General features: G+C 40.4%; 1 protein-coding gene across 1 annotated transcript in view; it reads left to right on the top strand.

Moving 5' to 3' along the window:
* The first annotated feature begins 3,126 nt into the window (after positions 1–3,126).
* The window catches only part of MRPL3 (mitochondrial ribosomal protein L3), a 43,713-nt gene continuing 35,634 nt past the window's right edge, over positions 3,127–11,205 (top strand). Inside the window, exons 1-4 of the mRNA XM_077752278.1 lie at positions 3,127–3,374; positions 4,400–4,584; positions 5,589–5,680; positions 8,133–8,231. Coding sequence (XP_077608404.1) covers positions 3,283–3,374; positions 4,400–4,584; positions 5,589–5,680; positions 8,133–8,231 — 468 coding nt within the window. The 5' untranslated portion in view covers positions 3,127–3,282. The remainder of the gene's footprint in view (positions 3,375–4,399; positions 4,585–5,588; positions 5,681–8,132; positions 8,232–11,205) is intronic.

Genomic DNA, 11,205 nt, shown 5'->3' with positions numbered 1-11,205 from the left:
ATCTATTGCCCTGTCCTATACTCAAAGCACCTTCATAACATCTCTATTGATTTTAGAACATGCAACATTCTGACAACTTTTAGAAAAACTGGAAGAAAGTCAAGATTAATTTAATGAAAATTTTAAGCTCACTTCAAAAAGATTTTTAATTTCAAATATAAGACATGCTATGAACTAAGAGACAGCATAAATGAATATAAAATGCAAATTAGCCAACAATGAAAAATTAATTATTCTGCAATAAGCCAAGCATATAGGACATATCACAAACATTATAAGAACTAACTGAAGAGCCTAAAAGCAGAAAGAAACACATAGAAAAGATATTTCCAATAATCTACTGGCTTGAAACCTCCTCCTTCTGGGGTGATTCTCTTTTGTTGGACATGGCTTTAGAAATTCGGAAGTGAAACTATTCCTTATGTTTTACTCAATAAGGGGTACATTCTTATATCACCTTTTTAAATTAGAGAAGTAAGAAGTGTAGAATTGTAGTACTGAAAACAGATTGTGGGGGTTATCTTTGTTCCAACGAGGAAGTGAAGTCCCAGACAGGCAAAGTGGTATTCGGGGTAGGGGTAACATCAGAAAGCACAGGCATCTTGAGCCTCGTGCCCAAGGGCCATAAAGGAGTCCTGGCTGGGTCCCTCAAGGACTAGCAACATACTGCCATGGCAAAATCAAATATGATGACATTTCCAGACCCAGCTGGCAAACAGGAGATGTGTGCTATGTGCCAGCAGACACAAAGCACGCTTTGCTTAGATCCATTTAGGCAGTGGTGCTTGCTAAGGGTTTCATTGACTCAAGGCCTCTCTAATGGACCACGAGAGAGTTGGCGCCCGGGGCAAAGGCTAGACTGAATAGCTGCCTCCTCAATCCTCACAGACCTCTGTGTGTGATGCGTTTTCTTACCAATTTTCTGCTTTAGCCATAGAGGGATTCTAATGCAAGGGAAGGAACATATTGGTCACAGAGAGCCACGGAAACAAAATCGCTGAGAGCATAAGCTCTGTGCTCACATTGCTGAAATTTAAATCTTGGCTCTACCACTTACTGGCTGAGTGACCTAATTTAAGTTACGTAATCTCTCTATGGGTTTTTTTTTCCTTGACTGTAAAATGGAGATCATTATGGTGTTATCACATAGGGTTGTTATAAAGATTAAGTGGGAAAATGCACCGAAAGAGTGAAAATGAATTGTTAGTAATCAGACTACAGTGTTTATAATGGAACGTCAACACAAGACTTCTAACAGATCATACCCAAGGCCACAGCACTGCTACAAAATGACTAACAGTTCCTTCTTCTGAGTAGTTTCTCCCTCCAAACCAGCATCATCCCGAGTCTCACTGTGTTCTTGTCTCCAGAGCAAAATTTTTGAGATGCCCAATGTCCTTGCTTCTTGATAGCATTCCAAAACAATTCCCAACTTCCCCCATGCCCGCTTAAAATCTCCCAGCATAAGTCCAAATCTTATAACAAGCTCTACCCAACTCATTCTTACAGAGACATCCTCAGGTGTATGCTCTCTCTTGCTTGTAGCAAGCTAATTACACTTAACTTTGTATGAATTCAGGTGTGGCCCTGGTGGTCTTTGATGGATTTCCACAACATTGAGCACATACTATATGCACAAGAAATGCTAGCTATTGAAGTGCCTGGGTGGCTCAGTTGGTTAAGCGTCCAACTTTGGCTCAGGTCATGATCTCTCGGTTGGTGGGTTCGCGCCCCGCATCGGGCTCTGTGCTCACCGCTCAGAGCCTGAGGCCTGTTTCAGATTCTGTGTCTCCCTCTCTCTCTGCCCCTCCCCCACTCATGCTCTGCCTCTGTCTCAAAAATAAGTAAACATTAAAAAAAAAGAAATGCTAGCTATTGGCATTGATAGGAAAATCTTTTTTCCTCCTGCTTCTTCTACATATCATACCTCAAGGCACATTTGTTCAAAGAAGAGCCTTTCTTATGTAACTGGAAAGACAGATAGCATGGCTAGAATTAAGAGATGTCATTTTTCCTCCAAGGCCCAAAGCGTTATTTGAAAGTGCCCAGGGTAATGGCAATACCAATTGGTGGAATGGAAGAGCAAGCAAAACAAAGTTTTTGAGCCTACTGAATTCCATGTAGGAACCAGGAATTGACCATTGCCTGACATTTTAAGCCAGGATAGCCAGAACACTAACAAAAAGAGCTTTTGAAATAGCTACATTTTTAAAGTTCTGATTCCCAAATTTCTACACTCATTTGGCAAATAAGGAAATGGACTTTTGGAGAAGTAGAATGAGTTCCCAAGGCACACACATGATGATTGGGTTGGGTCCGGAAACCAGAACAAGGGTTTATTTGTCCAGAAGGTATGTTAGCTACTAACCGCTGCATCACAAATCACCCTAAAACTTAAAGATAAGAGTAATCATTTATTCTCTTTGACAATTTTTCTGGCCAGGAGCCTGTGAGTTTCTTGGCTGGGTGGTTCAGACTCTAGGTCTTTCATGACATGCAGTCATCCGAAGGGTTGCCTGGAACCAGAGGATCCACTTCTAAGGGGCTCACTCCTGGCTGAAAAGTTGGTTCCTCTTCATGTGGGCCTCTCTACAGGGCTGTTTGAGTGTCTGCAGGACATGACCACTGGCTTTCTCCACAGGGAGCAATCGGAGAGACACCACAGAAGTAACAATTCTCTGCATGACCCAGCCCCGGAGTCACACGTGATCACCTTGGCCATATTCTGTTGTTAACACCTGCCGGCCCTGTTTCAGTGCCAGCACTGTCCACCTGCCAGATGTACTATTTTGGACCAGCACCAATACTCTGAGTCTCTGTTTCCTCATTTAGAATATAAAAGTAACAATTTCCTTTCCCAGCTGTTTTGAACATAAACCACTGTAACAATATCAAGGGCTGTTTGGTACAATGAGCTGCTCATCAGTAAGCATTATTTAGAAGTGACCTCGCTTCCTTAAGGAGCCTGTCCCTACTTCGCTTCATTCTTACAAAGTTTAAATTCCCTTNCCAGCACCCCTCCCTTAACTCGGATCCAAAGTAGGACTATCTGGAGGCGGGACTCTAGTTCTGGGGTTGGCCCTGGTGCCCGGAGTGAATTGGGAAACGGACCGGAAGTGGCTCCCGCAGCTCCTTTCCGACCAGGGAGGGCCGCGGTAGAAAGTCGGCGGGAGGGCCCCGGGAGGGCACCGGTGGATTCGAGGCCGCAGCGTGTGGACGCCTTGAAAGCGGAGCGGCGGGGCGCGGGGAAAAGCAACGTGCCGAGCCTTCCCCGTCCGCTCCATGCCGAGTTGGAGGCTGCTGGCTCAGGCCGGCGCCCAGGTGCTGGGCTGCGGCGCCGGCGGCCTGGGTGCTGCCCGGGGCTTGGGAAACAGGTGGGTATGGGCCAGAGACAGGGTGTGGAGGGGTGGTGCCTGCAAAACACTGCGACCCGGAGCAGTGGCGTGGCCCAGTGCAGAGGGGTCAGCCCTGGGTGGAGGAGGAAGGGACTCGCTCCCAACCGAAGGCACGGAAGAGTTAGGAGCGGTACTCCAAGGAAGTGCCGTTTAAATGTCTGAAGGAGTGACTTTTTGTTCTTAATATTTATGAGCCAGCGACTGGCAGAGAACATTACCAACAGCAGTAATATTATCTATCATTTACTGGGCGTTTTCTCTGTACTGAATGTTTTGTTGGGTATATTGGGCGCCTTAGCTCACGCAGCCTCACGAGATAGAACTGCTGTGGTTATTCGTTTTACAGATACTATCATTATTCCATATTGTCATAATTACGTTTTACAGATAAAACGGAAGCTTGGGGAAGTAACTTACCTAAGGTCACTCAGCTAATTAGTGCAAAATTTGGGACACTAACCCGGATGCACCTGACTACAAAAGGGACATAGACAGCAGAAAGTATTACTCCTTTTCTGACCCTCCATGCAAGAATTACACACCTCCTTCCCGACTTTCATCCCCTGAGGTTTTCCATGGTGTGTTCAAGTGGTCAGAGGTCATGTCGTTTATGTACCTTCTGAGCTTTGGCTATGTCATCGCAGGGAAGAGGTGAGCCAATCAGATAAAGGTCAGCATCCCACATTCTGCCACCTCCACTCGATGTAAACTATTAAGAGACACATACAAATGGTCCAGTGGCTTCTCCTGTGTAGGACAGCTGTGTTAGAAATCGGTTTTTCCCAGAGGAGAAGATGAAGACCTTTTCCTCCAGAGTAATCATTAACAGCTAAAATGTGAACCCCATTATTATCATAAGGAATGTGAGGGAAAAAACTTGCAAAGATTCCAGACCCTTTCCTAAGGCCCAGACTACACTTTCCAACTCATGTGACTTCCCTTCCCCACATTAAATGCGGGAATCTTTTATATTGTGGTCTGTTTTCCAATGTTTATTTTTACAGAGCAGACATCTGGCTTTTGGTTAGAAGTCTCCATGGGAGGAGTGGTACTTGGTGGGATGAGCATCTTTCTGAAGAAAATGTCTCCTTTGTTAAGCAGTTGGTCTCTGATGAAAATAAAGCCCAATTAGCAAGTAAACTGTGTCCTTTAAAAGATGAACCATGGCCTCTACATCCCTGGGAACCAGGTAGTTCTTTTACATTCGATAAGTTCTCATTTCCTAATGTGGCTGGCACATTCAAAATCATAGTGACTGCTGCGAAATGATAAATTTCTTGAATTTATTTTTCATGGCTCAAGTGTGTTTCATTGTAGTGTGGTTTGCAAGATTATTTCTAGCATGCTGGTCCACTATGAGTGAATGTCTGATGGTAATCAAGACTACCTCAAGAAACTATTTTGCAGGTGAAAGGAAAATCATTCTGCATGTCTTCTTGTGTCCTTCAGATAATAAAATAAAATAAATCAGGGAAGAAAAGCTGGATGAGTATGATCTAAACTGCAGTGTGTCACACTGATGCTTTCAGTTGGGATCCTAGCCCTCCAGGTTTGCAAAGCATAATCCCAGAATAAGCAACTTGTACCTTGTAGAGTTCTAAACCCATGTGTAGCCTGACCAAGAATAAGACATGTCCTATTGAGAGTGTGGTCTCTGGTTGGCGTTTATTATGACAGTTGAATTGTATGATGGTCAGAAGTTCTTAGTGGAGTAACTTTACTAAATTATGCAAAATCTAAGTGGCATGGTGGAGGCTGACATACTTCAGCACCATGACCGCTTCTGTCATCCCTGTAACCCCAGCTAAGTTCTTAGAATTTGAGTGGTAGATGTTTTCCAAATAATGAGGTTAGATATGAATTGATACTAGGAAAGCAAAGTGCAATGATGGATTTATGCCCTCTATTAATACCATTATTTTAAAAGCAGAATATTATCATTTTACCTATTTTATTTTGTACAGTTCTCATATATTTGTTCATTATACAGAGATTTATTAAATACCAATATGCTACCCAGCCATGGTTGAAGTCTCTTACAAGGAACAGTTGTATTTTACTCTATGAATATATTAACATGTTTCGTAACTGCCCATTGCTCACATTGAAACGACAGTGCAAGAAATACTGTTGCATCATGTTGACGAATGTTGAAAAAATTTGTAATAACACTGATTTTTGTTTAATTATCAGGTTCCTCTAGAGTAGGCCTTATCGCCCTAAAGCTGGGTATGATGCCTTTATGGACCAAAGATGGTCAAAGGCATGTGGTCACATTACTTCAGGTAAGAAAGAAATGGAAGATGTAACAGATCTGTATGTGTGCCAAGGTCTGTTTGTGCAGATCTGAATGGGCTGTATTTGTGTCCTAAAATACATAACTGTGTGGTGAAGAATGGGCTAATGTCAAGCATAAATACTACTAAAGAACTTTTGACTGTTTCAGTAAATGTTTCACTCTTGCCTGAGTGGTGGCCTTCTTGATACTGGCTTTGGGATAACTAGGGCAATGAATAAAAACCAGTGTAGCCTAGCTTCTCACAGATGTACCAGTTTAATTCATAATCGGAAAAAAAATCTCTGTCCGACTTTACTTTCATTCTTTCAACTCAAAGTTAAAATTTTGATCTTGTGGCATATATAGACAATGGAATAATACTTGGTGATCAAAAAAGAAAGAAATCTTGCCATTTGCAACAATGTGGATGGAACTAGAGGGTATTATGTTAAGTGAAATAAGTCAGGCAGAAAAAGATAAATATCATATGATTTCACTCATGTGGAACTTAAGAAAACAAGTTAATTTAGGGGAAGGGGAGGAAAAATAAGATAAAAAGAGAGAGGGAGGCAAATCATAAGAGACCCTTAAATACAGAGAACAGACTGAGAGTTGTTGGAGAGATGTTGGGTGGGTGAAAAGGCCAAATGGGTGAGGGGCATTGAGGAGGGCACTTGTTGGGGTGTCACTGGGTGTTACATGTAAGTGATGAATCACTGAATTCTACTCCTGAAATCATTGCACTGTATGTTAACTCACTTGGATTTAAATAAAATTTTTTTAAAAAATTTGATCTCTTTGGTAACTTAGCATTGGTCTTGGGAAGCATTTTGTTCTCTCAGATAATACCAACTCTAATGGTTATAAATGTGGGTGCTGGGACCAGAATACCCAACTTCAGATCTTGGTTCTTCCGTTTCTTAACTGTGTTCCTTGGAGCACTGTGCCTCCTCTGTAAAAGTTATAATTGTTTTTGGTAAAGGAAATAACTATTACCTACCTCAGAAGGTTTTTGTGAGAGTTAGTTGCACAAGGTGATAAATGTCAAGCACTTAAAACAGTGTTAAATGTCCAATTTATGTTGGCTGCTGTTGTCTTTACAATTATTAGAGAAAGATTACTGATGGAGTTAGGAGACTGTCATTCCCCAGATTGGGTTGGACATCTGAGTTCATCTTTGGGGCCTGGTCCTAGACAGGTGATTGGACAGATGGTGGTAACTAAAATGAGTGTTGATGCACAGAAGTATGCAGAGTGGAGTACTTCATAGACCCCAGGGGGCCTACGAGCCTTAGGACATTGTTATTGACCCTGAGTGATCAAAGAGAGGATTATAATTTCTGAAACTCTAGGGAACTTTGAGAGCTTGTAGGAGTGCCTAGTGGGATTGTGAATTGGTACAACCACTTCTGAAAACAGTTTAGCATAATTATGTGGTAAATTTCATGCCCACCCAGGGACGCAAAAAAAAAAAAAAAAAAAATGTGGTAAAGTTGAGATCGATGAACCTTGTAGTCTGGCCATTCCACTGCTGAATGTGTAATAGGAAACTTGAAGAGGATGCCTCTACAACAGTGATTATAGCAGTGTTGCTCTTAATACTCCCAAACTAGAAATAACTCACATGTTTAACAGAATGGATAAACAAGTCATGGTATTCACATAATGGAATGCTGGATAGCAGTGAAAATGAACAGAAGAGAGGTACATATGGATTCAAGTTAGAAGTATAAACAAGTGCAAGAAGCAAAGCATGGAAAAGTACATCCAATTTGATTCTACTTATACAAAGTCTAAAGCAGGCAACACTAAACTACATTATTAAACACTTCAAATTTACCAATTATAAAGAAGAGTAAGTAAATGATTACCGTAAGTGTCAAGAATAGTAGTTATTTCTAGGGCAGGGCTTTTCAGATTTTAATGAGCCTCAGAACCAACCTGGAAGGCATATAAAATGATATTCTGATTCAGTAGGAATCAGAGCCTGAGGGTTAGCAGTTTCACCATGTTCCCAGGTGATGTCGATGCTGCTTGTCTGGAGACCACAAGTTGAGAAACACTGCTCTAGGGGTTTAAAAAAAAAAAAAAAAAGTGGGAGGCGGGGAGGGGCAGGGTCGTTGGGAGGGAGGTTATTGGGAAGAGCCACGCAGAGGCTTTGTGGATTCTACTTCTTGACGCGGGCGGTGGTTAATGCCCGTTTTCTTCATAACTACTCATTCTGTTGCATATTTATGTTTTAGGCATTTTATGTGTTGTCTGTATGCTCTGTATGTACTTGGCTTTTTTGTTTTTTAAGGGTATTTCTGTATTTTAAGATTGTGGTTGGTGTTAAGAGGAATGGTGAGATAATTAACTTTAGGGAATTCCTAATTGTCCTATGGCTTCGGTGTGGCTGGGATGGTATGTTAAAATGTATCTTGGCACATACTTAAGTTTCTTTATATTTGTTTTCTTAGGTACAAGACTGTCACGTTCTAAAATATACTCCAAAGGAAAACCTTGATGGAAAAATGGCAACCCTAACTGTAGGAGGAAAAACTGTGTCACGTTTCTATGTAAGGATGTATTTTCATTCTTTAGAATAGTACATTTCATTAGCTTCAGATCTGAATTCTTTAAGTTTTAAGGCTATTCTGTAGTCACAGACTTGTGTTTGCCCATGCAGTTAATTGTGGATTTGGGGGGAGGCAGTCTGTGGAAGCCATTGAGCCCAGGATTCTTAGAGATTTTGAGTTTGTTCCAGTTCCTCTCTTTAATATTTGGAACAAGTAACTTTACCTCTAAGCTGAAGTATTTGCCCATCTGTACAATGGGGATAAAAATACTGCCTACCTAAGAAGTTTATTCCCAGGATTAATGAGATTTTTCATATGTAGCTTCTACAAAGACATGGAAGAGGGTATGTGTGCTTGGGAAGAGAGGTGTGGTATGTGAGATCTTAGTGTGTGAGTGTGGGGGAAGGTAGTTAGTGTGCAAAGATGCACCTGTCCAGGTAGAGTGCTGAAGGGTTTAGACTTCTTCTGTAGACTTCCAAGAACTTTCTGAATTCTTAAAAAAATTTTTTTTTAATGTTTGTTTAGTTTTGAGACAGAGAGAGACAGAACATGAGCAGGGGAGGGGCAGAGAGAGAGGGAGACACAGAATCCGAAGCAGGCTCCAGGCTCTGAGCTGTCAGCACAGAGTGCGATGCAGGGCTTGAATTCATCAACTGTGAGATCATGACCTGAGCCAAAGTTGGACACTCAACCGACTGAATTCTTTCTGAGCTTTCTGAATTCTTTAACTGTGGCAGTCATGTGGTCAAATCATTATCTTGGGAAACTAAATGAGAAGAATCTGGATGCAGGGAGGACATTTAAGAAGTTGTTTTAAACTCTGGGGAGAGTTGACAAAAGGCTTTGAACCAAGATAATTGCATTGGGCTTAGAGGGGACAGGGATTTGAACAAGAGTGGGTGAGTATATGCTGAGGAGATGCAGGCAGAGAATGGTTCCTAAGCGAGCACCTGGTTCAGTGCTGATGCTGAAACCTGGAGTAGCGACAAGGAAGGGGGAAGTTTTGGAGGAAAGAAGTGTGTGTGAGGTGTTTACAGAAAATTCAGGTGGAGTTGTCCGTAAATAGTGGGATATACTAATCAGTGAATTCAAGGTGGTTAAAACCATATAAAATCATCGGAGTCCTGTAGTTTAGTAGTACTAGAGGCCATTTAGGCCTGTCTCATAAGTGTTAGAGAAGTTAGTTACTTTTGCATATTATAGTAGTATAGTCTATTTACATATAGCCTATTTATATTTGTTTTTAGTTCTGCTAAACATTCTGCTGTTCACTCTTGACAATTTATTGGCTAATAATTTTAGGATTTAAAATAATTTCACAGTAATGAGAAAGCACCGTGAGGTATTTATGGAAACTTTTTTAAATGTCAGATTTTTTTCAAATGTTTGGGTTTTTTAACGTATATATGCTAGTCTTCGTGTGAATAATTCTTTGATAGATGTTTTCTTGTTGATTGTGCTTCTGTGTTTTTGTTATGTCTAGCACCATCATCTTTATTTTCATGACCGATTTTGTAAATTCATGCCTTCATTGCCTTGATATTTGTAAGTCAGGCATAATACTGGGATAATACACTCTGCTGCAACAGACCTGTGAACAGTACTTCCCAGAACTGTGAGCCAGTGCAAAAACAAGTGGATGTGGGGTCAGAAGAGCCAAGTCCTAATTCTCACTTCTACCATTAGCTCCCTTCACCGCAGTGTCTTGAACATCTATTTTCTTGTACATAAAAACGGAGTTGGATTTGATGGTTGCTAATCCTCTTTTGATTTTAAAAGGCTCACATTGGCTCTCAAATATTTTAGTTTTCAAGAAAAAAAAGTTCCCCCCCAAAAATGTATTTGGCAGCTCATTTTATTCTATTTTACTTAGTGAAGAAGATATCTTATAGATAAGATTTTATTAGCATAATTCTAATAATCAAAATATTTCGGAAATGGTAGTACTGCACTTTTGTACCTGAAACTGTAGTCTACGCTTTTTTGGCTTTATTGTCTTTAGTGAATATACCGCACAGCAAGGTGATTTGGATGCTCTATTACAATGTTGTGGATGATTTCCACCCACTTACCTTACATGGACTTTTTATTTACTCTCTGGTATAGGAGGTGATACAAAGGCCATTCTTGTTCTTCAAGATATACATTTTCCTGGTCCACAGAACATGTATTAATAATACTAAGAAAAATCTTTGTCTTTGACCTTTCTTCAGATTGAGATGTGAAAGTGAAGTTTTAGAATTCTTTATAAGAATTTTTGTTCAGGGGGCGCCTGGGTGGCTTAGTCGGTTAAGCGTCCAACTTTCGCTTAGGTCATGATCTCGCAGTTCGTGGGTTCGAGCCCCGCATCGGGCTCTGTGCTGACTGCCAGCTCAGAGCCTGGAGCCTGTTTCAGAGTCTGTATCTCCCTCTCTCTCTGACCCTCCCCTGCTCACGCTGTCTCTCTCTCTCTCTCTCTCCTAGAAATAAATAAAAATTTTTAAAAAACAAAAAATTAAAAAAAAAAAGAATTTTTGTTCAGAATGGAAAAAGATTTTCAAACTTAAAAGCAAGCAAACTTCTTTTTGTATGTTGTAACCCGCAGAGAAACTTCAAGTACATTAGTTATAGAAGGTTTTAAAAACAAATAGACTTATGAATATAGAATCTCAAATAGTTAAGCATTCTAAAATGATTGAGTCCATTTTATTTATAATAAATATAATAAATATTGATTTATATATGTTATACAGTATGTAATATATAACTGTTTTGGGTTGGGTTTTTTTTTTTTNTTCAAAGAAATTAGACTATTTTGCTTTTGCTATTTTTGTAACTTATTATAAATAAAAACATAGTCTTTTTTAATAAGGAAGTTAAGTGGCCTTAAAAGTTGATCGAATCAATTCATCTTAGCAGCAGAGAAGCATTTTCATTGTGAGAAGGATAATTGCAGAGAATTTTGAAGAGGGAGAAAAAAATGCAGCCTCATAGA

The sequence above is a fragment of the Crocuta crocuta genome, unplaced genomic scaffold (genome assembly GCF_008692635.1).
Source record: "Crocuta crocuta isolate KB4526 unplaced genomic scaffold, BGI_CrCroc_1.0 scaffold580, whole genome shotgun sequence".
NCBI classification, from domain to species: Eukaryota; Metazoa; Chordata; class Mammalia; order Carnivora; family Hyaenidae; genus Crocuta; species Crocuta crocuta.
The sequence above is the reverse complement of the archived record's forward strand: the minus strand, read 5'-3'. Positions and strand labels throughout refer to the sequence as shown.